Genomic DNA, 25,285 nt, shown 5'->3' with positions numbered 1-25,285 from the left:
GTCCCTGAGAGATTGAGCCCTCCCTCCTGGAGATTTGTCCAGACGTTAACAGTGGCATTTCAGCCTACACTAGCCAGTGGGTGGGGCAGCACCAGGAGCACTTGGGGGACCTGTCTCAGTGCCCCAGAGCAGGCCATCCGCCCACACGACCAGCCTTGCCCCAGATCCCAAGGAGAGTTCTTGAATGTGCAGTTCTCTCCCGGTTTGTTGTACAGTGGCAATATTCTGAAGCATAAATTTCTGACCATAAAATCCTGAATGGTAATTCTGTAGTTTTAGGTTCAAGTATAAAAGTATATTTTCTCACATCCACATCTTCAATGTTTTCCTCCACATTCACCCCCTCTCCCACCCGTCACTCGAGCTCCCTCCTCGCCTTCACGGGGAAGGAAGAGAAAACATCATCTGTTTTCATTTTGCTCTCATTCACTCCCAACCTGCTGGCTTCTAACCTCACACCTCCTGATTACAAAGTTCAGCGTGTACTTTTTCGTGTTTTTCTCATTTGACTTCTTTTGGGTCTTTCCACTTCCATCTGTCCCTACTGCATCACCTGGGTTCAGGCCCCTGCCTGATGACAACAGCCTCTGTCCTGATCTCTAACTGATCTCACTCCTAAGGGGCTGTTCTCACTACAGTCAGGGCAAAATCACTCAAAATGGCAAATCTGACCACATAATTCCTTTCCTTAAAATTCTTTAATGTCCCTGTTGTCCCAAGATCTCAAATCCTTAGCTGAGTCCCAAAAGCCTTAGCTGGAATTCAAGGCCCCTCAAGACTTTATCCCTGCTTCTTCCTCAAACCTTGAATTTTAACTCCCTCCTCTCTGCATTACACTCCAGCCATACTGACTGACTTAAAGATTCTCCAAAGGTTCCATGCATTCCATCCAACTCATATTCACACCTCCAGTATCTATCTAACATTTACTGTGAGCTCAGGAGTTGACCTCCTCCAGGAGGCCCTCCATGACTGCCCTCTTGGTTTGGTTCAGTGCACCTTCTCTGTGCTCCCATGATACCTGTGCTTTCCTTGCCCTTCGTGCTTACCAGCTGTCATAGTTGATCATTATGTGTCTGTCTGTGAGCTCTTTGAAGGTGTAGGCTGTGTCTGACTTAAATTACCCCAAAACCTAGCACGAGCATGAAACATTGTGGTAATCAATACATGGATGGTGAGGGAATGGATATATTAATCGATGATAGTAAAACCCCAACTCATTTAGTACGTTAGTTCGCAGCAACACTTCCTTATTAGAATCACTCGGGGGACTTAAAATACAAATCTAATGCAGTAACCTAATCATATGTACCCCCATAACATGCTGAAATAAAAAAAGAAAAAAGAAAAAGAAAAAAATCTAATGCAGGAACCCCACCCTAGACTAACTGAATCTAGGCAGGACTCAGCATTCCATTCTGTAAAGCTCCCCAGATGACTCTGAGGTACAAGTTGAAAACCTCTGATTTAAAACATTGGCTGCTAGAGAAAAGTGGCCACTCTGCCCTCTAGTGGTGCCTTGCTGCACTGCACCCTTCCTGCAGGGAGCTTGCTCCTCTCCAAACCCTTCTCCTCTCTTCCTCTTCCCCGCCAGCCCCATGCGGCTAATGAACACTTTACCCTATTTACTCTATTGTGAGAGTTGAGCCCATCAGTTCTCTGCCCCTGTAAGTATCCCTCCTCAACTCCCAGTACTGCAGAAATCCCTGCTCTTTATAAACGCCAAGCAAACCAGCATCAGCCTTGGGGATCTGAGGAGAGCACCCACATAAAATGGGTAGGTCGTGGGCTAACCTGTGTTAACCCCTCCTCCTCCTCGTCTGGGGTATCGTATCCCACAAATGCTGGAGTGGAGCAAAAAAACAGATTCTGTGAAGGAGAAATGAGGATGTGGATGGCCAGGGAGAGGCCGGCAGAGCTGGAGCAGCTGGTGAGTGATGGACTCTGCTTCTCTGAGAGGACAAGCCCAGCCCCGCCCCAGACGAACGTCTGCCCGGAGTGGGCCAGCACCTGACAGCCTTAGGGAAACAAGCCCTGCCGGAGGCTGGCCATCAGGGAGGTACGTGCGGCTCCCGAAAGTTGATACTGGTAAACATCGAGGGTGTGTGGGGCTGTCTGAACGCCAACGGGCCCCACTTGAAACCCTCACCAAAAAAGAGTGGAAAGATCCGAAATGGTTATTGTTCACTGTGATTGTAACTATGTAAAAAATATGTGCTGTGGAAGCCAATGAGCCAAAAATGAAAAAAAATAAACGTGCCAAGGTGGTGAATTATGGGTGATTTCCTTTTCAAAATGTTCTTGAGTATTGTTTCTGTTTTATCTTGTCACTCCCCCTCAGGATTTGCCCTGTTCTCCTGGAGTCACCAGGCTAGCAGCACCTGGGCGGGCTGGCGGGCAGGGAGCTCACAGTCTGAGTACCCCTCAGGCCACTGTAGGGCCCCAAAGGAAGCCTGGTTTTGAGAATAAATGCAGGAACCTAAGCCTTGCTGAGAAGCAATTTGGAGCACCCACAAAAGCAAAAGCACCTTCTATCTGACAACTGGAGCAGTCCCAAGACAGCGGAGTCCAAGTGATGGTCATCAGACCCAACACAGGGAGAGCTATCCCGCCAGAGCAGCACCTGGCACACATAAAGACTATAGGGTTTGTCACCCCAAGGCCCTACACTGTGCTCACCCAAGGAACACGGGGTGGTGGCATGTTGTCGGCACAGCACTAATGTCCAGGGATGTGACATTTCCAGGACTTTACAATTCCAGAGTGGGTACCAAAAGCAGAATGAGTTCTGTATCTCTTTTCCTCTAAGACTGTATGATTAGGTTCTCCTGTGATCCTTGAATTTAAAGATAAAATATTTAGTACCATTTGGGGGAGTGGGTATCATTGGGTGAAAGTAGATCTGATTTGGGCTTGAAAAGTAAACATTGAACTTTTAGTGAAGAGGGAAATCTTATGTGGGCCACAGAAGTCATGAATTTGTCTGCAGAGCCCCCTTGTAATTTAGGAACCCATGAATTTATTTCCTTGATTTTTGGAAAGTATATTAACACATTGGCTGCCATATGAGTTGTATTTAACTCAGGCTAGTTTTGAGCCACATGAGGCAAAACTCTGCAGTTGGTTTGTGAAAATCTTACTTGGTGATATTCTTATTGTTATAATTAATATTGACGATTTAATCCTAAAAATGTGGATTGCATTGCGTATATCTCATGCACAGAAAACAATAAAAAAATAACAAATTAAAAAGGATCGTTTTGTTTTAATACAACACTGTGGCCTCAAGGAAAAAATTTTTTTTCTGGTGTGGCAGTCAATGTGTTAATGTCTTTTTTTCCCCCTTGCTACATCTGCTGTGCATGAACGGGGACTGTGAGAGCTCCTCAGACGTTTCGGAGTGAGACACCCAGGGGTCAGAACTGGATACAGACCGGAGACCCTGCACTGCTGTGTTCAAATGTTCAATTACTTGGCCACATGTGACGATGTCTTCTTTACTGATAATATGAACCCTCCAATCATTTTAGGAACCAACATTTAGAAAGAGTCCTTACTGGGCCAGGCAACATCTACTGGGATACACAGTCAGTTGCCTTAATCACCACAGAGCAATGATGTTCTAAGAGAAGCGACACCTGGAGAGGGAGGAATACCTTTGAAAGGTTGTTACCAGTGTTCATGGTTCTGAACTTACCATTGTCTTTTTCACGTATACTTCTTGACCTCGGGACAGTCCAAAATCTGCTATTTTGGCTACATAGTTTTCACCAACTAAAATGTTCCTGGCAGCCAGATCCCTGTGGATAAACTGAAATTTTTAAAAAAATCATGTATTTTTCAGCATGATCCTTGCTTTTTCACTTCATTTTGTTAGCACAAAACCCCAGGGGCAAAAGCTTTGGATAATAGAGAAGAAACAATATTAGGAAAAGGATTTTTTAGTTTTTGAGACACAGTCTCACCTCTGTCACCTTGCCTAGACTGCCATGGCATCAGCCTAGCTCACAGCAACCTCAAACTCCTGGGCTCAAGTGATCCTCCTGCCTCAGCCTCCCGAGTAGCTGAGACTACAGGCACTCGCCACCACGACCAGCTAATTTTTTCTACTTTTAGTAGAGATGGGGTCTTGCTTTTGCTCAGGCTGGTCTTGAACTCCTGACCTCAAGTGATCCTCCTGCCTTGGCCTCCCAGAGTGCTAGGATTACAGGTGTGAGCCACCGCGCCTAGCCAGAAAAGGGGTTTTAAGTAACAGAATCCAGTTTCCTTAAAGTTCATCTCAGTTGATGGGTTCTGCCGAATGACCCCACCACCTCTTGGGAGAAGCATTTCAGGGGGGAAAGAAAAAAAACCACAGGTCATTAAATCTTCTGGTTGCAATATAATGCCTCTGCTATTGTGCATTATTTGGAAGCAAACGAAACTAAGCTTAAGGCATCTCACCAAATACGTATTACAAAATTTGCTAGATAAGTATGTCGGTATTAGGCCATAATTTCTATATAAATAGATGGAATATTAACAAAGATTAAAATGAGAAAGATTGTAAGAAGGAATTAAAGACTAGAGCTTGACAACCATGAAAACGTATCGAAACCCTGACTTGAGAGAGAGAACCCCATAAGAGAGATGTACAGAGCAAGATCCTCAGAGCACACCTGTTTCTGGCTCAAGTAGTCCATGCCCCGGGCCACATCTGCAGCGAAGTGGAGGAGCTGCTGGGAGGACAGCGTGGAGGCGGTGCTGTTGGCGATGGCGAATGCGGGGTCGGTCTCCAGCACGCGGCTTTTGCGCAAAAAGTCCAGGAGGTTTCCGTGGGGGGCATACTCGATGGCTAGGTACAGGTAGCCTGCGGGGAAAGAAGAGACCATCTTCTGATCAGTGACTCCAGACAGCTATGAGATTTTAAAGATGTGCTGTGCTCCTTGAGAATTGCCTATAAACTCCATTGTATCTAAAAGAAACACATCTAGTGGTAGCACGCGGGGGACAGGAGGAAGGTACATGACCACTTCCTGCTATACTCAAGGGGGCTGAGCTGGAATCAGGGTCCCCCTCTTTCCCGTCCCCTCTCCATTCCTAGCAAACGGGGACTAACGCAGAGGCAGAGGGCTTCCTGAAACGCTTTCACCAACTAATAGCAGAACGAAAGCAAAGCATTCTCCTCTAGATCTCAGACACTTTTTCACATCACCTTTTATTTTTTATTCGGTATTAATCAAGAACCTAATCTAGGGCAGGCATGTCTGTCTCTAGATTTTCCTAAGTTACTTTTCTTGATTGATTAAATATGCATGGCGGGAGGACCCACAACACGTAACTTTCTCTCCTGCCTTGTACTCCTTTCTGAAACCCATACTGAGTCATCATATTGTTGATTAAGTCACTGGTTAGCAGAGTCCAGTTTCAGAGATTGCAATTTGCTTAAAGAAACCAGAAAACTGAAAATTTTAGGAAAAGGTAATACAATAGCTCCTGGAAAACTTATGATTCATTGTCTTATTTTTATTCCAAATCAATTTTTTCTTTTTTTTATAAAAAGTAATTTGCCTTGCTAAAAAACATTGATCTTTAGAGTTAGTGAAGAGTAAAGTGATTTTTACTGTTTTTTAAAGAAGAATTTTGGTAATGCATCACAACTCCAAAGATATTCTAAGAAATTTAAATTCCAGCAAAAAAAAGAAATCTTCTAGCATTGAATCCTGTTGCCCTATAAGGAAAGATAGACCTACATTCTAGACCTACATAGAACTACAAATGTGCTTTCTCACATATTTACTGAATTAAATAGTTTAAGAGCCAACCAAGCATGTGCTAATGTGATGACAGAGCAAAATTTTAAGATACATATTTTTCTATTGTTACGGGGGTTATTCTTCCCCCAATGGGAATTTTTTGATGGCTCTAGCTTATTCCCTCCCAAAAGACCAACTGCAACCAAATGAAGTGAATAACCTCAAGATTTTATTGTCTTCACAACAAAAGATGAAGCTTGGAATGGATCACTGGGCCCCTTCTCTTCTCATCGCCTCCCAGTCCCCAGTGCTTGTGTCTTTAACAGCCAGCTTTCTCTTAGATCCGCAGTCAGGCCTAATGCACTCGAGCCTCCGCACAATCTTCTTTCGTAGTTTTAGCCTTTTTCCGGAAAATTGGCTTAGTTTACCCACCATAGCCACTCTGCTTCCTGTCATACTGTCACTTTCCCTGGGCATACAGAGAATCTTTGCAAATTACTTCTCTTGTGTCACTGTGGGGTTGGTGCTTGCCGCATATCTTCCAGAAAGTCTGGTGGGTTTTAGGAATGCTCAACGTGCTTGCAGGAGTGTTATCAGCACGGAAAGCAGTTTTTTTTTGGTTTTTTTTTTTTTTTTTTTAACTTTCATTTATATTGCTGTCCCAAGCTGATTGCTGTTTTCAGGAAATAGCTCAAAAAAAATAAATGTCATTACTTCATTATTTAACCTAAGGGACATGATCTGGCTTTCAGAATTACACCCTTATCAGATCATAGAATGATATGTTGTTTGAAGCACCAATATTTTTAGTTTAATAAATTGAGGAAATGGAAGTAGTCTCTTTTCTATTGTTGGTGTTTGTGCTGCAGAGTCAACAAGAGGTTGTCAAGTTTGTAAATAATTACTGCGTGGAGCTTTTGGTGGGAGCAAACTTTTCCATGAGAAATTAAGTTTAAGCAGAGAATCAGAACTACAAGCCCATATGGCATGCTGAGGTAAACTCTTAGATGAGTTTTGTTCTTTTTTTTTTCTTTTTTGATTTCAGGGGAATTCCACACAAAGATTTTGTTGTTGCCTACTCATTCACAGCTAATTACACACATTACAATAGGAAGTGCTCAATAAATATGTGAATTAATAATATAAGTTTAACTTGAAAAGCATATGTGACATAGGATAGTTGAAAAGCTCCATTGTAATTATACATGAAAGCACTCTGGAGAAAAACAAAGCACTTTGGGAGGCTGAGGCAGGAGGGTCACTTGAGCCCAGGAGAGTTTGAGGCTGCAGTGAGCGATGATCACCTGGGCAACACAGCAAGACCCTATCTCTTGAAAACAAAACAAAAAACCCAAAGTAAGCACTGTCTAATTATTTTTTAATCTAAGCATCATCACTGCTTTCATATTACGGTAGATTATTGGCATCCATGGCTTTAACATTCAGAATATCAGTTCCCGGGGTTTCCAGGAAAAAGGTAAAGGCAGGCAATTAAGAAGAACCAATGCACCCCACACCCCTCACTGGTGGTGAGGTCTCCCCTACTCCACTCTAGTAGCAGTAGTAGTGAGAAAATCCCTGGATTAGCAAAGATAGGGCAGGTGGGAGCCATGGATACCTTCAGGCAGTAATGGCTGAACCACATCAGAGGATAATGATCCAGCCTTAGCACCTACCTCCAAAATGATGGCAAACCTCAGCACGATCTATAGATGGGACTAGACAGACATTCAGATTGAAGCAACTTTTTTTTTTAAAAAAGGTAACATTCTTAAGATCATTATCTTTCCTAATTTCAATATGGAATATGACTTTTAAAAAAATCCAGCAGGAACGAGAGGAAAAGAGTATCTTACCTCGATGTTCACATGCTCCCAAGAGATTGATGATGTTTGGATGGTGTCCAAGTTTACAAAGAACCTCCAGTTCTCCTGCAAAGTCCCTGTGATCGTCTTTGGAGGCATATTCTGGGGAAGAAGTCAAGGGTTGTAATCTTTCTTTGTTGCACCTTTCAGAACCAACTGCCCCTTCCTGTTCCCCAGGACCTTCAGGTACACTTCAGTCACCATCAGGTCTGGAAAACTGTACAACCAGAGAGATTACTATGAAGCAGTTTCTCAACCTTTGCACTACTGACTCTGGGCTGATAATTCTTTATTAAAGGGGCTGTCCTGTGCATGGGAAGATGTTTAACAGCGGCCCTGGCCTCTACCCACTAGATAAAAGTAGTCCAACAAAAAATATATCCAGACATTATTGAATGCCCCCCACAGGGCAAAATTCACCCCTGGATGAGAAGCACTACTCCCAGGTTTTCTAGATTAAGCTCTTAGATACTCAGGGAAATGAATTGGTAGAAGTCCCAATTAGGGCTGTCCCAACTTTTAGACTCTAGATCTTCCAGCTAAATTTACTATGCATAGTCAACTAAGGAATAGAAGCAAAGTTTCCACGAACCATACCAATAATGCATGCACCTTACTTTATTTAACAAATTTTACTTATTTTTTTAACAATCCAGTCTGTGAACCAGTCTCCATCTGGTTGATTGAGCTAAACAAATCAAATTCCAATGACATCTTATAGAAGGTGCAAGGTAGTCAGGAAACTGAGGTGCATATTTCTATTCTTTTTGCCTGTCTCTCCACTAGCACTTTGGCCAGAGGGAGAACCACCAGGCATCGGGCTGAAGAGAAGGCTATTGGTTGAGGCAGAAACTGACTGATTAGTCTTGAGTTGGGGACAGTGTGCTTTTATCATCTTTTGAAAAATAACACTGTGGGGAGGGGAAGAGTGGAGGAATGGAGTGCTGGTGGCCATGTGCATGCCTGAAAGTACTTGGAAATTGTGGCTGTGTCTCATGGGGGGCCAAGGGTACCCCTAAGACTAATAGGAAACTCCAAGTCAAGTGCCCTGTTCATACCACAGGAGCCTCACTGTGGCTCTGGCCCTGAGGGTCAACACCTTGGGAATATTTTTAAACTGAAGTTCTTTATAATGAGGTTGTCCCCTTACTTAAGTAACTGCCCTTTTTTAACAAGGCACCAGGGCATAAAATTTCTGCAGGCAAAGAGATGTATCCAAAGGAGGGCAGGTACTGAAGTGCCTTGTTACGCTATTTTCTCACATGGGCACAAGGTAGAAAACCAGGCAGATCTCAATAAAAACTGATTTCATAAGGTTCTACTGCCTCTCTCCCCTAACTATGTTCACTGTTCCCCAAAACTTCCTGTGACTAAAGTAGCAAAACAGAAAAGAGATTTCTGGCTGTTTAACAAGTTGTTTGTATTTTTTTTTAAAGAAACATATTACTATCTCTAATCATAGATAATATTTCATTCTTTTCTGTTGGTTTTCTTAAAAATGCAGAAAGAGATGATTTAATAAGATTCAGAGTTAATTCATGGGCTCAACATTGCAATCACAAAGAAGGAAAATGTGCCAGCAGCCTTAGAGAGCTCTTAAGATAGAGCTATATAGCAGTAATTGTTAATCACATTCTCTACTCTAATGCGCCACATTCCAAGCCTGTATGCTGTAAAATCAACAGTGTGGCTTCACAATCAAGTCATGCACAGCTTCTGTTTCACATGGAAGAGAAGACAGCTGGCTATGTTGCCGGCGAACTAGTCATTCTGCTTTCTTGGAAGATGTTTATTACCTGACCTTATTAAGTGGGCAGGTATTAAGCAGTCTTGACATGAACACAGCTGGAAAAGATTTAGTTCCTAGGACCTTAGACCAGTGGTTTTCAAACTTGAGTGTACAGAAGAACCATTGAGAAAGACTGTTAAAAACACAGATTTTCGTATGCCACCCTAGAAATTCAGATGTGGTAGAACCAGGGGTGGGAGAAGCCCGAGTGGATGCATTTCTAATAGTGTCTCTAGGAATTTTGATGCAGGTGACCTGTGAAGACTGTGGTCTGCACAGTGTGGTCTCCAAACCCACAAGACCGGCATCGCTTGAGAACTAATTAGAAATGCAAATTCTCTGGCCTTGACCCAGACTTACTGAATCACCAACTGTGGAGTGGAGGTCCCAACAGTCTGGTTTTAAACAAACCTTGCAGGTGATTTTGATGCATGCTCAATTTTGAGAAATACTACATGAAGAGAAACAAGGATGCTCCTCAAAAGTTAGCAGTATATAACCAAGAATCTATAATATCACATCCCAAGGAATCAAGACAGTGATACTTAAATGGCTCCTGTCTTTGTATTTATATCCTGACTATCACATGCTTGACCTCAAAGGAAACATCACCTTCAGTTGCACATAACAGCTATCTCTGACACCGTGCCAATTTTGGTTTAAAGAATGTAAGACCACAGAGGAAAGATTCAACAGGAAGTCAAGTTTTCTCCCCACCCTAGTGAAATGCTGACTCTACCTGGCCAACCACTGACCTTTCATTCTCTTGATGGCAGCGTCCATCCGTAACCCATCCTTCTTGATGCGTGCCTTAAGAACTTGGCCAAAATTGCCCTCTCCAATCACATCTTGAAATTTGATGTCATTCCAGTCAAGCACTGGATAAATTGTAGGATCCGGGTTGTTTTTGACCTTCCTGTTTAGGGCCAGAGTTCCTGAGTTGAACTGCACAGCTGGTTCTTCCCTCTGGCAAAATAATTTTTTCATCATTGTGTGTCAGGAGTTTTCATAATTCTAAGGTGCATAATACCTTCTGGTTTGTATCCACACCAGATGACAAAAGAAATACTGTATCTAATTCTAGATTGGAAATGGAAATAGGTTTCATCTCATAGTCCCACTCTGATGACCTGGCTGCCTGGAAGGCTGCACGGGCACCAGTCTAGGCCTCTGTGGGAGAGCTTATTGATTAGCAATGTCTGCAAAGGGTGAGGGAGGGGAAAATAGCAGTGTGTATGCCATGTGTTTGCCACCCTCGAGTCAGTCATATGTGAGTCTCCCACTCTCCTGTGTAATGAGCCGTTGTTCAGTTCTGGTTTGGAAAATCACTTGGAGATCCTCTACGGGGGCAGTCGCAGACTGTGTCTCAGTGAGAGGTTTCCTAACATCATCTCGGTCCTGCTCTATTTTTGTCCTAAAGTTTAGAATCTCTGAAGCCCACTCTGGCCACAGGATGACTGATGCTTAGCAAAGCCCAACACAGTGTGTCTTTTTCTCCTGAATTCAAATGACTGATGGGTGTATTGTGACAGGCTCCAGCACTCCCGACACCCTTGCTGGTCCTTCCTCTCCAGTGACAGCCTGAGTTGAGCCAGCTCTGGATAGAGTCAGATAATGAAACTCCTCTTATCTCCCTGGATGGAAACCTGGGGACTCACTCACATAACAGCACACCTCATTTGAAACATGTCATTGTGCTCAGTGCTTTATGTACAGAATCGATAAAGTCCACTACAAATTAATTTTACGGGGCCTGAAACCACAAACTAGAGAAATGTTTAGGCCTTAGTATACCAAAAGAACTCAAATAAGGTACCTGTTGGTAAAGTGTGATTTTGTAGACCTTTGCTACTGGTCAAAATTTCTAGATGAAAGAATGAGGCAGTGCCATGAACTCTGACTGTAGACTAAAGGACACAGAGGAGAGGGAGAGGCACACATGTATCTATAATTCATACGTGTGTGTGTGTATAAATATATATATATATGAGGGGTGATAGGATTAAGGGAGATATTAGAAATAGGAAATGGGAATTAGAAACAGGAAAAAGTGGGGAAACCTGTCTGGTACAATACATCATTACCTATCATGCTGAGGTCTGGTTACCCTCATATCCTTCCTTCCCCAAAATTTTCAGTTCATACTATTACAAGATTATTCTCTCTGGTAATTTATTACAAGGATAACCACAAATCTCGTTTTGGAGGGTGAGGGAAAGGCAGTCCTATTTTAGGCCTGATTTCCTACATAATTTAGTAAGAGCATGCTTATTGTCCTGGTTTGGACAAGAGATTATACAGCCATGCTTTCTATCTCCCTTTTCGTAATGGAAGCCAAAGAGAAGATGAGACTTGCTGGAGGGAAATGTTTGCTTTACAAGTAAATTTCCTGGTCCATATCTGAAGTGAAAGTACTGCCCACATGGGGCCTTGCCCTTATTAGCTAGTGGGAAGTTGAGACACTACCACGTTTTGGAAGGCTTGGGCCATTCTCCTTTGGACATTTGCCCTCTTCATCTGCAACATGATCAGAAAGGCCAAAAGCACCGTCAGGCAGGTCATTCCAGCCGAGCCGAGGATGGCTATGAGCAGCATCTTCCCGCCTCCGAGGTCCGCAGGTGCTGTGCGGGAGAACAGAGAGGAGCAGCCAGGTTAGGCAGAAAGACAGGGCCAAGACCATCTGTGGGAGAAGACGCAGGGCCATGGGAATGTAACGGCAGCCCGAGCCCTGCCATCTAATTGCTATGTGACTTTGGGCTACTCGTTTATTTTCTGAAACTCAGTGGAGGTAAGTCTGACTCACGGAGTTGTTATAAGATCTTAAATAAAATACATGTGCAAAGTGCTTTTAAAATGGCAATGTGCTCATCATTATTTATTGTCATTTGTTCAACTTTTATTTCCAAGTAGAAGCCCAAGCAGATGATCATTGAATAATAGTGAGAATGACTAACTAGATGCATGACTTTGGGACAGTGACTAAACCTCCCTGCACCTCAATTTCCCCACCTAGAAATGCTTTAAAGTTCTATGATGCAAGAGTTTAGAGTCTATAAGATATTTCGCTTTGTTTTTTCTTGTTTTAAAGAGCTAGTGAAGGAAACCTAAGGAGAAGCAATGGAGGGAAGGAGGAAGGAAAAGACAGAAGGAAAAAAACATTAAATTTAGGACTCAGGTCAAAAACTTTTAAAAACTATGGTCTAATCCTTCCACTTCTTGCCCTCATTTATAAATTGAAATAAAATTAAACTCAATATATTTTTATTAACAATAGCACATAGAGCCTGATCCCTTAAAAGTATCTTCTTAAAAGTATCTTCTGTGCTCATCTGTATTTCCTTCTATCTCCATGTGCAAATACAGAGATGGCTGGAAGGGTGAAGGGTTTTTGGTCTGTCTTTTTAAAAATTTTTTTCTCATGGTATTTTATGTATAGCTTGGATTTAAGACCTATATACATTTTACCAAAACACAAGTAATTGTAAAAATGAGGCATTTATTAAGAGTGTGATGTGAAAACTATGATTCTCTATAACTAGCAGACTCTTCATTCCTTGGACATTTCAAAAATGTTCCAAAGTATCAGCACCAAAAAAACAGCTTGCTTTGTTTTGTTTCTTAAGCCCTAGGTAACCCTTCAAAAGAACAAGAAGTTTTTAGATTTAGCTTTAAGATTTTCTGTAAAAATAGACTCTAGTCCAAACTATTAATTTGTAAAACTTGCCCTTCCCTCTCCGGTGACTCTATCTGCAGCCTCTGTGCCCATTGCACCATGCAGAGAGTTCGGAGGGGCCACCTGCACGGACGGACTTAAAGCGGATCCTTGTGCTGCAGCCCTGCCCACACCAGGGCCCTCGTCCACTGAATTACACTCAGCAGGTTTTGTCAATCAGAGAGAGTGGCCATAGTATGCTTGGCGCTCCAAGGAGATCTCTATTTATCTCAAGGAGCTTATACTCTGGGGTGGAGCTTGGTGGTGGACGTGGAGACCTAATAACCTAGATCAGACAAGTAGAAGAAAACTCAGAATATCACAGTGTCATCCAAGCTAAAGAGGAGCGGATTTGATAAAGAACAGAGTGCGGTTCTTGGAGCCTCCTACTGAAGCACTGGCGCAGGCCTGCCTCCCAGAAGCAGGTTCCACATTCTTCTTTCTCCTTGGAATCAAAATTTATATTCCTCAGAGCTTTCTTCCTAGATTGCTGGATGGGGTGTGCTGAAAAGCTAGTCTATTCTAAGGTTTAATAATAGAAAATGGATCAACAGGGATCCTCCCTACAGTTGTTTTGATTTTAAGGCTATATCTTGAGATCCTATTAAGACAAATGAATTGTGCCACATGACACGCACGTGGGGTAAATATCTTAAGACAGTGGGGCTTTTCTGATATTCTGCAAAAATAATCCTATGTAAATACCTGTCCACTTTACCAACCTTGAGATTCTGGGAGGGTCAGCAGTTCATAAGAAAAGGTTGGGTTGCTTGAGCCTATGTTGTTCTCTGCAAAAACGTCCACCTGGTAAGCTGTTTCAGGCTCTAGGCCCTTGAGCTGATACTGAGTGATGGTGGCATTCTTTATCTTCACATCGATGTGCTGGTCTTCATTCTTGCCCTGAACTTTGTAACTGATGATAATAGAGGAAATAGAATAGCCATCCAGTATTGTCCAAGAAATCACAGCTGAGGAGTGTGTGATGTTGGAAATCTTGATGTTTTCCGGTTGAGGAGGGAGAACTAGAAATTGAAAAAAAAAAAAAATCACTTAAGATATGCTACCATCTCTTAGATCATCACACTTTTGAAAGATGGCTCATGTCAGTTCAGAAACCATGAAAGGCAAATAGGTGTTTTCTTAGGTGGTAATTCCAATCAATTGGTAGTGGCTACTGGATTCCAAGTCCATGCAGACATGAAAGAATGGCACAGATAAGAAAATGGCAACGCACATATCACTGATTTGTCATCCTTACACTAAACAAAGGCCTCAGAAATTCTGTTATTCCACAAACATATAACGCTGTTCTTGATGCTGGGAAGAAAGGAAAGATTATGAGAACTGACATTTATATAGTGCTTACAATATGCCAGGCAGTGTTCTAGGCCCTTCTATATATTAACTCATTTGTTCTTTATGACAGTCTATTTGAGTACTAAGGCCCAGAGAGATTAAGTGACTTAGCCAAGGTCACACTACTATTAAGTATTAATAGAAGAAACAGGATTCAACTCCTGGCAGTCTGGTTCCATAGCCCATAGTCTTAGTGTCATGTGGCCTGTTCTTTCCCCAAATGCATTAGTGAAGCAGTTGGCAAGTCTGTGTGCACATGAGAAAATGTATTAAGCACTTAGTAGACAAAGTGCTATAGGAACTTGGGAAAAAGCGAGATCACCTTCCATTCATGGGCCTAGGCAGGATGAGAAGGAGATATTTTGAGTTTTTCCAGGTGTGAAGATGACATGCACAGAATCCTCCCTGCATTCTCACTAAACTCTTTTTCTAAAGGGCACAGGCTAAAAGGGAAGTTCATGACCCAATAAAGCCTACAGATATTTAATCCAAGAAAAGAATGAATCCAAGGTCTTGCCCTTAATATTAACTTTACCTTACATTTGTGAGGCTGTTTACAATGTGCTTCCACATACAGACTCTTTCTTTGACTTTCATAACCACAGGCAGGCAGGTAGGCAGTGCTGAGATTTTTATTCTTTAAATTTTAGAGATGAGCAAACTGAGACTTCAAAAACTTAAGGGACTTTGGTCCCAGTAAGCAACTAGTAGACTCAGGGTGTTTCACTCCATACATCAGTGTCTTCCCATATGAAAGTTACTGCTTATAAGCAAATTAGAACCTTTGAGAAGTGTCTTAAGGTATATTCCTTTCTATTCTAAATTCTCAGAGTTTCTTCTTCATTCTAAGGTTTCTCTTTCCATTATGTTGATTCCCCATGTTACTCATTAGATAACTGTGGGAATTTATGAGAATTAGATATTGGATTTTGAGCTTTCCAAATATGAATGTTATTTTCTATGTCTAGCAGGTGACAAATTATCTAAAAATCACAATTAACAGTATATCTTATCTTCCTTTGCATCCAGTACCAAGCTTTTTATATATTTTTATAAAAATATAACCTTCCTTCCTACAAGAAGATTACAGGGTAATAGGAATACTAACATATTCAGATTACTGTGAACACATATTTAATATTTGTATAGTTGTGCCTCAAAAAAAGTCAACTTCATAAACCAGTGGTCTTCTAAGCCTGTGAGAAAAAGAAGCAGTACCTTGCAGACACTGCTAGAAAAATAATGAATATAATTTTGATGCCAACTAAAAATCATAAATTTGCCTCTACCTATTTATCCATTTTATGCCTGAAAGGAGTCACACTTAGGGATAGCTCAAGGGACCTCTGATTTAGATTCAGTGGGTCTGGGCCCAGCAATCTACATTTTAACAGCTTCCCCACGGGACTCTAATGTAGATTATAAAGCACTTTAGGAAACACTAATTAGCCCTTAATTTAGAAGTGGGATATCACTACTAAAGGAACTTCTCCAAGAACTGAAGTTGCTTGGAAGCAGCTGGTTGCCAATCCAAAGAGACGAATGGAAGACATTTGTAGCATGGTTTGGGAGGGTATAAAAAAAGAACTGAAACGTGGATTAGAATCCTAAACCCCACAACTTAACCAGCTGCATAACTTTGGGCAAGTCATTTACCCTCTGGGCCTTAGGTTTGTCATCTGTTAAATGTGGTGATAATTCTTACCCTACTTTCCTCATAAAGTCATTTTAATGGTCAAATATTCTACATATAAATGTTTTTTATACAAGAAAACATTATACACATATATTATTTTTTACATACGTTTGGGGCCATATGCCAAATCTAATTCACTTCATTTCTTACACTTGGAACAGATGGAATTGCTAGGATGGAAACCAACACAAACTTGATAACTAGAAGCATTAATTTTACTTCTGAACAATTGATATGCAAGATCTGCCAATGACAACTCAGCATAACAACAAATATTTTCAGTTAAAATTAAAACATTCTCATTCACATCCTCTTTCCCCTTATTTCTTGACTCTGCTGTAGGCAGCAACTCCTACCCTGCCAATCTCACACCCCTACCACCACCACCAGCAGAAACCCTCCGTAAACTCCATACAGTCACCCACGGCAAGTCCACTTTCAATGACTACTAGCCAGTTTTTGTTTAATCCTATAAACAAAAATGAGAGTGATTTCAATAGTGTATAATTCTAATGAGGATAAAATATAGACTAGTGAGTGAACATCTAAGAAAATTTTGAAAAAGAAAGTAGTTATTCACACTACTGTTATCAAGACATTTCACAAATCTATAGTTACTTTAAACAGGCTAGGAATAGTATAGGAACAAACACAGATTGATGGAAGGGAACAGAGAGTTCAGAAATAGATCCAAAACGAATATGAGAACTTGGCATATGATACAGGAAGCATCACGAGTCACCAGGGGCATTATTCAATACACGGCATTGGGACCCCTGACTTGCTGTATGTGAATAAATAAGACTAAAATGAAAATATTAAAAAACACCATACCCCAAAATAACATTCCTATATCTTAAAGACCTAAATATGCAAAACACTAAAACTGCTAGAAAAGATATAGAGAATATATTTATGACCTTGGGATAGGTAATAATTCCAAAACATGAAAAATAAAGGTCATAATGGCAAATATCAACGGGTATGATTGCATCAAAATGTAAAGTGTCTATGGGACAAAAGCACCACAAACAAGGTTACAATAAAGGAATTAGGAGAATATATTTGAAGTATATATAGCAAGATTAGTATCCATATTATATAAACAATTTTTACAAATAAGAAAGACAATCTATAACAAATGGGCAATGTATATCAACAAGTATATCAAAAAAGATGAAAACCAAAAGACCAATTAACATAGAAAAAGATGCTTAACCTTGCTAGTGATCAAGGAAATGAAAATTGAAATTAATAGAAGTACCATTTTTTGCTTTTGAGATGGGCAAAAATAAAAAATCTGACACTATCAAGTGATATAGATGAAGGGAAAAGATATATACAGAGATGGGGATAAGGAATAGCACTCTCATGCACTCCTGGACATAGTACACATAGAATGGCCACTTTAGAGGGAAATAGCCCAGGAGTTCCACTTCTGGACATGTTCCCTAGAAAAGCTCTCACACCTACACACGGAGACATGCATAAGGATGACCACTGCATTTTTGTTTGTGATAGTAAAAAAATGAAAACTGCCTACATGTCCATCTAAAAGGGCATGGATGAATGACATGATATATTCATAAGATAGAAGATTATACAGAAGTTTAAAAGTCATGCATCAGATCTAAATAAATATGGATAAATAAAAATCATAATGTTTATTCAAAAAAGGTGAATGATATGTATGCATATGTATACTTATGGATATATATATTAAAATTATACAACATTGAATGGAAAGATACATAACAAACTCATAATTTTGGTCATCTTTGGGAAGAGGGAAAGAGAAATAGAGTAGGGATGATGATCAAAGGGGATTTCAATACATCTGTATTGTTTTTACCTCCATAAGTCAACAAAAAAATGCTGGAAGCAAATATGACAAAATGTTAACAGTTGTTAATTCTGGGTAGTAGGAATGTGAATGTTTGCTGTGTTTCTGCACTATTCTGGAACTTGTAAATTTCACAGAATTAAAAAATATACGTGATGAAGAATCCCTAAACACTGACAAAACAGTGCAGACTTTCACAAGGCACTGATACAGAAGAGTGGCTGGAAAAACACAACTTCTACACCTGTCACTGAGAAGGTGGAGGCCAGATGCAGAGGACAGCCTCAGATTTGAGAGCTTGGCAAGAGATCCCGTGATCCTGACGTAAGTGGTAGCTGGCGTGGTCAAGAAGTATCTCATCTTTCCAAGGGCTCCAAAATGCACAGACACTGTTCTAACGTCAGTGAGTCAAATTAGAACTCTCTGCTTAATGATGAAAAAAATTTCAGCACTAGGAAGAAATCTAAGAAGTTCCAACTAATTTTAATGACCAATCAGAAATAGAGAAAAGCCTAAAATGCAGAATATTTTGAAAAAAATCAGTTTTATTACTCTCAGATATATATTTTAACTCCAAAAAGTATCTGTTATAAAGGGTTTTCAAGCAAAGTTATTTGGCTTTTAAGATTAAGAAAGACCCATCTGTAGTTAATCAACATCTGTGTACATATGGATACATGACAATCCAAAAAACTGTCCTATAACTGATTAAACAAGGCTTAGAAAATCTTATTCATGTTACTAACTTACTTAAAAAACAACTCCATACCAAGGAAAGGTCAATTTTAGTACAATCCTGCTTGAATTATTGCAAATCTGAATATATAGGGCTTTTTGATACATTGCAGGTTATTAAAATGATTAGGTAGAGGCACTAATTAGCTTCTACTCACAACTAACTTCCTTTTATGATTTCTAAGAAATAGTCTTGAAGTGATGGTAGCTCAGTCCAAATGGCAACAGCCACATGATTTTCAGGTGAGGCTGGGGCAGCATGTGTCACTTACCGTCGCTGAGAGTCCACGCGGTAAGGTCTTCGCTCCATTCCCCCTGAGCCTTGGTGTTGACTCTGGCTCGGACTATGTACTGCTCCCTGGGGTGTAAGTTGTTAAGTAGCACCGAAGTCAAATTGCCTGGCACTTTAATATTCTGCTGATCACTTTTTACTTGCACAGACCTCCTTTCCACTTCTACATAAAAATCATCTTCCGAGCTTGGAAATATTGGTTGCCAGGTCAAATTTAGAGTGGTCTGACTTTTTGGTAGGAGATTGAGACCTCTTGGAGGAGGGAGTCCTAGGAGAAACCAGAAAGATCATTATTTCTATGTAGGGTAGAGGTAATGATAGCCCCAAAGGGCAGTTTCAAAGAATAACATTGGCTTCTAGAATAACATACAGCTTCACAACCTATCAAAGAAACACGAGCTGGCAGCCAGATGATACTTCTTTCTCTACCTAAACAGCAAATCTTTAAAATATTTCTCATATTTAGTTTGAGTAATTTTAATACAGGAGTTCAACCCCATTTGAAAACAACTTGGAAATATTTTCCAAGAGCCCTAGAAATGATCATATACTTCGGGCCCAATATCTGAATACCAGGGTTTTATCCTAAAGAAATACTCCAGAGGAAGAGAAAAAGCTATGTGCATGAAGACGTTCACTACAACATTATTTATAATAGCAAACAATTGGAAGAAACCTCTAAATACTCAAAATAAGAAAATGCTTTAATAAATTATGATGTAGCCATCCAGTGGATTAAAATAGATAAGTAGGAAAAGTATGGGAGTCCAATCAAAATATTTATAGTACATGAGAAAAAGCTCTGATTGCAGCTTGGTAAAAGTCATGTCTACAATGGTGACAGATAGGAAGGAAACCGATAAAAATGAAAACAGTGGATTTGCTGAGGTCGTGGAATTGTGGATGAGTGTGGCGTTTCTGTTACCAGTTTGAGCAATATATTTTAAAGCAATTTCAGGTTTACTTCCCCTTAGCAAGAAGAATTTCAGACATCATACAGCTGTGGTGGCAGGGCCAGGCCTAGCTCTGCTCTGATTACATCAAGGTATCTGCTACGATCACATGCTGCCTGGCTATAATTACCCACGAGACCTCGCTGAATAGAAACAATATGGATTTTAAAATCAGAGAAACTGAAACATGCACTTTAGTTTCATACCTTGGGCGGATTCATACTCTCTCCACGTACACCTGTAAAATGCAATTAAAATACCCATCTTCCAGACTCAGGAGGAATAAATGAGAAAATGGATATGAAAATTCTTGGAAGGTGTTAGGGGCTCTATTAACATCAGTTTCTTCCCTCCCTCCCTCCCTTCTTTCAAGATGTCTTATGTCAATGGACAAAGGAGGAATTTGTGACTTTTCAGTTAATCACAATAAAGTGATTTTTTTATTGCAGATACAAAGCCCTTCCAAAACATAGGATAGGGATCCTCTAATTTATGCATTTCCAATGGGTATGTTACTACTCCTAGGGGGCAAAATATTAGTTCTTGGGGTATGAGAAAATCTTAGATTATTGCAATGGTTTACAAAGGACCATAATACACAAACAGAGTATGTCTTGTGGTATTAAAATTTCATGGGTGTTGAGGGGAAGGATCTATTAGGATGAAGATATCTAAAAAAGCTCCTTGGGGACAGGCAATAAAGTTTTTTTGAAAAAGTTGAGAAATGCCGTTGTAACTCTTTATTAGACGTGAGAGAAAGGATCTGTTTCCATCTTCTGGGAAGTCAGTCCCACCAGCCAGGTCTGACTGCTCTCAGTCTAGTACAAACTAGAAATCAGGCATGCATTTGCTTGGCATTATGGTAAAGGTCTTATTGCTCCTTTCTCCAGAACCTTCTCAAACTGAGAGTAGTGATGTCAACCCCTCTGGTTAAACTAAAGCCCTAAGTTCCAAAAGAAGCTGCCCGGTGGTTAGGCAGGTTTACAATGAAGCAGAAGGGAGACTTGCTGTTTTGGAGGATACATGTAAACCTCCTAGTCCTGTGCCGGGTGCAGAAGAGTAACCCAATAAATGGTCACTTCCCTTTTTCCTTCCCTTTACCCCTCCCTGTCTGCCGTCTTTCTGCAGTGCATTCAGAACGTGTGCTCTTCCGTCCCCTCCTGCTCTCCCTGGCCTTCACCGCCTCAGTCAACACACACAAATAATGCAACTGCCAGATGAATTAAAAAACAAACTTCAGCAAAATTCGAACGATGGGAAAAGAAGAACCTTCAAGAATTCCCTTCCCGCCCACCCCTGAGAACTACTTTGAAATATTCCAAGAGACCTCTGAATACATCCTGGCTGGAACGTATTCTGAGGGTTGAAGACAGTAGGGTGTGGGGCTGTGAAGTGTTTTATGTTCTGCCTCATAAATACTTTCCATCTGAGTCAGATTACAACCTTCCCCTTCGACTCATCAACACTGACCTCAGGGAGAACAAACTACCATTTGCTTTTTAGCAGCAACCTGATGCAGTATCAGGGGTCCCTTTAGCCTCTAATTAATGTATAGTTTCTGACTTTATTTTTTGTATTCACAACCTGGAGGGTCCCCAGGAAGCCAATTCCTACTTGTAGAACCCTTCTACAAGCCCCAGAGTAGCTGTGGGTTCCATATGGTTAAGGATGCTGCTGGTCAGATGAAAACTAGGTGAGTGGGTGGAGAAAGGGTGTGTCTGTTAGGGGTGCATAATCCCTGCAGAAGAAGATCTAGATGTTCTCCCTAGTTTTCTCACTAAATCATTTCATATCCTTCTCCCTTTAGTAAATGGACTAAAAAATAGGAAAATTTATGAATTGGGATAAGAAAATGGTGCCTTTGAGATCCTAGATAAAATAATAATAATAACAATAATAATAATTGGATATGGGGCCATAGCATGCATGACCATGGGCAAGTTATCAACCACTCTGAGACTCTACGTTTCATCTATAAAATGGGGAAGATGGTAATTCTTACCCTCGAAGGTAAGATGAATTAAATATATATGAACCCAAAACTATAAAGCACTGATCCGGAGATAGTAATGCAGGATAGTGACAGGGAAGTAGTAACACAGTGAACAAATTCGTTAGTAACACAGTGAACAAGTCAAAGAACAGAAAACTTCACAGAGGACATCACTCCATTGTTTCAGAGAAAGGTACCTGGGCGGCAGAAAGCCAGAACCCAGGTGAGCGTCAAGGAGACTTCATGAATTCAAGAGCACCTCAATTAAAACACTAGAAAGCCAGTTGATATTACCTAACATTGATAAATCATAAAATATTTCTACACACATTATTTTGAAGATGTGGACCCAGGACCAGCAACATCAGGCATCACTTGGGAACTTACGAGAAAAGCAAATTACTGACCCGCATCTCAAACCTGTTGAATTAGAAACTCCGGGCATGGGGCCCAACAAACTCTCCAGGTGATCCTGATAGACACTCATGTTTGGGAACTATCGATTTAGAATCCTGGAGGTGACTCTTGTAAGAAATGGTTCAAGGAGACGACAGTGGCTGTCTATAGGAAGTGGGTCTGGGAGGTGGAGGGGCGCAGAGAGGGGACACTGTTCTTCAGATAAAAGCCTTTCATTCCATTTGATGTTTTCACTGCATGCATGAATTACTTTGAAAAATTAGAAATCATTTTTAAAAATAAATAAACTGAGGTTTCTGAAATACGTCCGCAGCAAGAGCCTGGCCTGGGCCCTTCAGATGGAAACAGGATGCTGGTGGTAAAATGCAGGCGCCCAGTCTCAGGACAGTCACTGCTAAGTAAATCCCAACTCCTTAGGGATGTCCCTGCCTTCCTGAAGGCTCATCTGCTTCCTTCTCTGTCCCCACGGGTTGCTGCAGACCCCCTCCCCCAGGGAGACAGACCAGGTCTCCAGCCCAAATAAAGGAATGGTTTGGCTCTAAGTTTCTGGCCTTCCTGTCACTTTCCCACCCATTCAAAAGCAAACGCCTGCCACCTCCATCCCCACCCACCCACTTACCCACCACCACCCTTCCTGGTCTTCCTTCCTCTTTCCCCTTCCTCCCCCTCCCACCCGGCTCATGAATAAGTGCCTGTTGGCTTCCACTGACCGATAGAAGCTGTTGTGAAGCGTCTCACAGGTCCAGGATGCCCTTCCCCACCCTCTCCTCGGCGGGCCAGCTGCACGCACAGCTCGTATTCTGTTCGGGGTTCCAAATAGTTGAGTGTAACAATCTCATTTGTCGCTGAGAAGAGGGAAAGTCCAGGAAACTTAGGTTGGCATCCTTTTACATTTTTAAACTGGAATTGTTACTGTGACGTGAACTAATTTTAGGTTTTTAAAAATATGTCTTAGTGAAACTAAGAAGCAATTCCATCTTCAAGGCCTCATCATTCCTAATACAAGAAAAATTAGGCTTTTGAAAGGATGTTTCCAGGCTACAATGTACATATTAGTATGTGTATCTCTGTGCCACTTACACATTTCTCCTCTAGTGCTTTTGTCATTTTGTTTGTGGAATAAAATCTCACAAATCTCATACTGTACGGAATACCAGATTTAGGGGGAAAACTCAATTAGAGTAAAATAATCTAATTTCTACTCTTTTCAAGTACATACACTGATTGCAATCAAGCTCTCAAGAGAAAAAGACTCTTTGAGGGTTTGTTTAAAGTGACCAGAAAACTGATTTGTAATGTTCATACATTAGAATGAAGGGTTCTGAAGTCCTTGAGAATAGTTCTCACGAACAAATGTTATATGCCTCTTTTCTCCTTAGTGATTGCTTTACCCAGCTTCTATTTCTCCATGCATACTGCAAAGATAAATTTTGCCTTAACATGTGATAAATTCCTAGTTGGTTAAAAAAATTGGGCTGTGTTTAACAGTTCTTAGAAGATCACTTTGTGGATGTCCACTTGTAGAAATAGCAATGGATTACCACCATATGACAAAAAATGACCTCACCATTGATATTGGAAAAGAGCAGTCCAGAAAATCAGCCTTACATCCCTAAGATCTTGAATTTTGTCTGGGTCTACAATAGAATGTGAAGAGCTCAGTCATAATTCCATGACTTTATTCAGTGAACCCAGGTCAGCTAGTGTTATTAAGCCTCTTTTTCTTCCCTTTTTCTGTAACTTTCTCAAATTACCTACATACAGTGGGTAGAGGGTCCTTTATAGGAAATCAGAGACAAAGTGAGACCAAGGTATTGGTGGAGGTATACATGTTACCTACAAGCACGATAGTGGCAGGTGTCTCTATACAATAGCCTAATCAAAGCCACATGGTCAACTGATAATATACAGTTTTATTTTTAAAAATTGTGGTTTTACATCATCACGCAACAAATAGAATTGTAATTTGTGTTTCAAAATTAACTGTTTCCATGAACTTTGGACATTTGGTCACATTGTGTTGAATTATTATTTTTTCCTTCCAGGAATTTGGGGTAGGAACACATGATTCTCTTTACCCATACTGTCCCCACCCACCCCCATCTGGTCTGCCACAGCCCCAGCTTTGCAGGTGCAAATTCCTCCAAAAATCTGTGTTGGGGGCCTGCAAGACAGGGCAAGACATGGAATGAGAAAAAAAAAATAAATGACTCAACATAGCAGCAATGACCCCTTCTAGAATTTGGGCAGATTAAGTCTCTCTGTCTTTCCAGCAGGCCTGGACTTTCTCGTTCCCTTACTCACGGTGTAAACCACCACGACCAGGCAGACAGAGTAGCTGTAAACAGGACTGGAGAGGCAGAGAAGCCTGAGGAGGAGATATTTACAGCAACTCATGATGCAGGCTGGTTCTGTGTCCATAACACACAACGCCTTCCACAAAGTCAGCCCCAGAAGCCAGAGGTCCCCTTTATACTCTGTCCTGAACCCTCTGAAATGGATTCTCTGCCACCTTGAGGTAGAAGGTTGCAGTAGGGAGAAAGGGATGTCTATATTTGGGGAATTTTTTTTCCTGGTGCTACATCCCCAGCTGGGGCCTCTCCTGTCCAAACCTTACCTTGAATGTGCCGCCAAGCCTCATAATGATTAACAGGTTTGTATAGAAGCTTCTTGGATTTGATTGGTCCATCCCCAAAGTAAGGCTCCGAGCTGATGTTGATGACAGCAAAGTTGTGTCCAGTGTCGATCACATTTGGGGCATTCAGGGGCTTGGGAAGAACTAAACAAAGTTTTGGCAATCCGATTAGTCTTTAGGCTTTGCTGTTTGATAGTTGTTCTTAGGTGGAATAGAGGATGTGTTTTACTTTTCCAACAAAGTCCTCTTAAAATTCTCTGCTCA

The 25,285-nt window shown here is 41.1% G+C and overlaps 1 protein-coding gene across 1 annotated transcript in view; it reads right to left on the bottom strand.

Moving 5' to 3' along the window:
* Nucleotides 1-25,285, bottom strand: part of TEK (TEK tyrosine kinase, endothelial) — a 63,880-nt gene that overhangs the window by 9,997 nt on the left and 28,598 nt on the right. The window contains exons 9-17 of the mRNA XM_012646480.1: nt 25,004-25,165; nt 23,097-23,231; nt 19,004-19,291; nt 13,824-14,123; nt 11,856-12,010; nt 10,145-10,355; nt 7,592-7,702; nt 4,659-4,849; nt 3,698-3,811 (exon numbers count right to left, since the gene is read on the bottom strand). Coding sequence (XP_012501934.1) covers nt 3,698-3,811; nt 4,659-4,849; nt 7,592-7,702; nt 10,145-10,355; nt 11,856-12,010; nt 13,824-14,123; nt 19,004-19,291; nt 23,097-23,231; nt 25,004-25,165 — 1,667 coding nt within the window. The remainder of the gene's footprint in view (nt 1-3,697; nt 3,812-4,658; nt 4,850-7,591; nt 7,703-10,144; nt 10,356-11,855; nt 12,011-13,823; nt 14,124-19,003; nt 19,292-23,096; nt 23,232-25,003; nt 25,166-25,285) is intronic.

The sequence above is a fragment of the Propithecus coquereli genome, unplaced genomic scaffold, assembly GCF_000956105.1.
Source record: "Propithecus coquereli isolate 6110/MARCELLA unplaced genomic scaffold, Pcoq_1.0 Scaffold106, whole genome shotgun sequence".
Classification (NCBI taxonomy): domain Eukaryota; kingdom Metazoa; phylum Chordata; class Mammalia; order Primates; family Indriidae; genus Propithecus; species Propithecus coquereli.
Note: the sequence above shows the minus strand (reverse complement) of the source record. Positions and strands in the feature narration are given on the sequence as shown.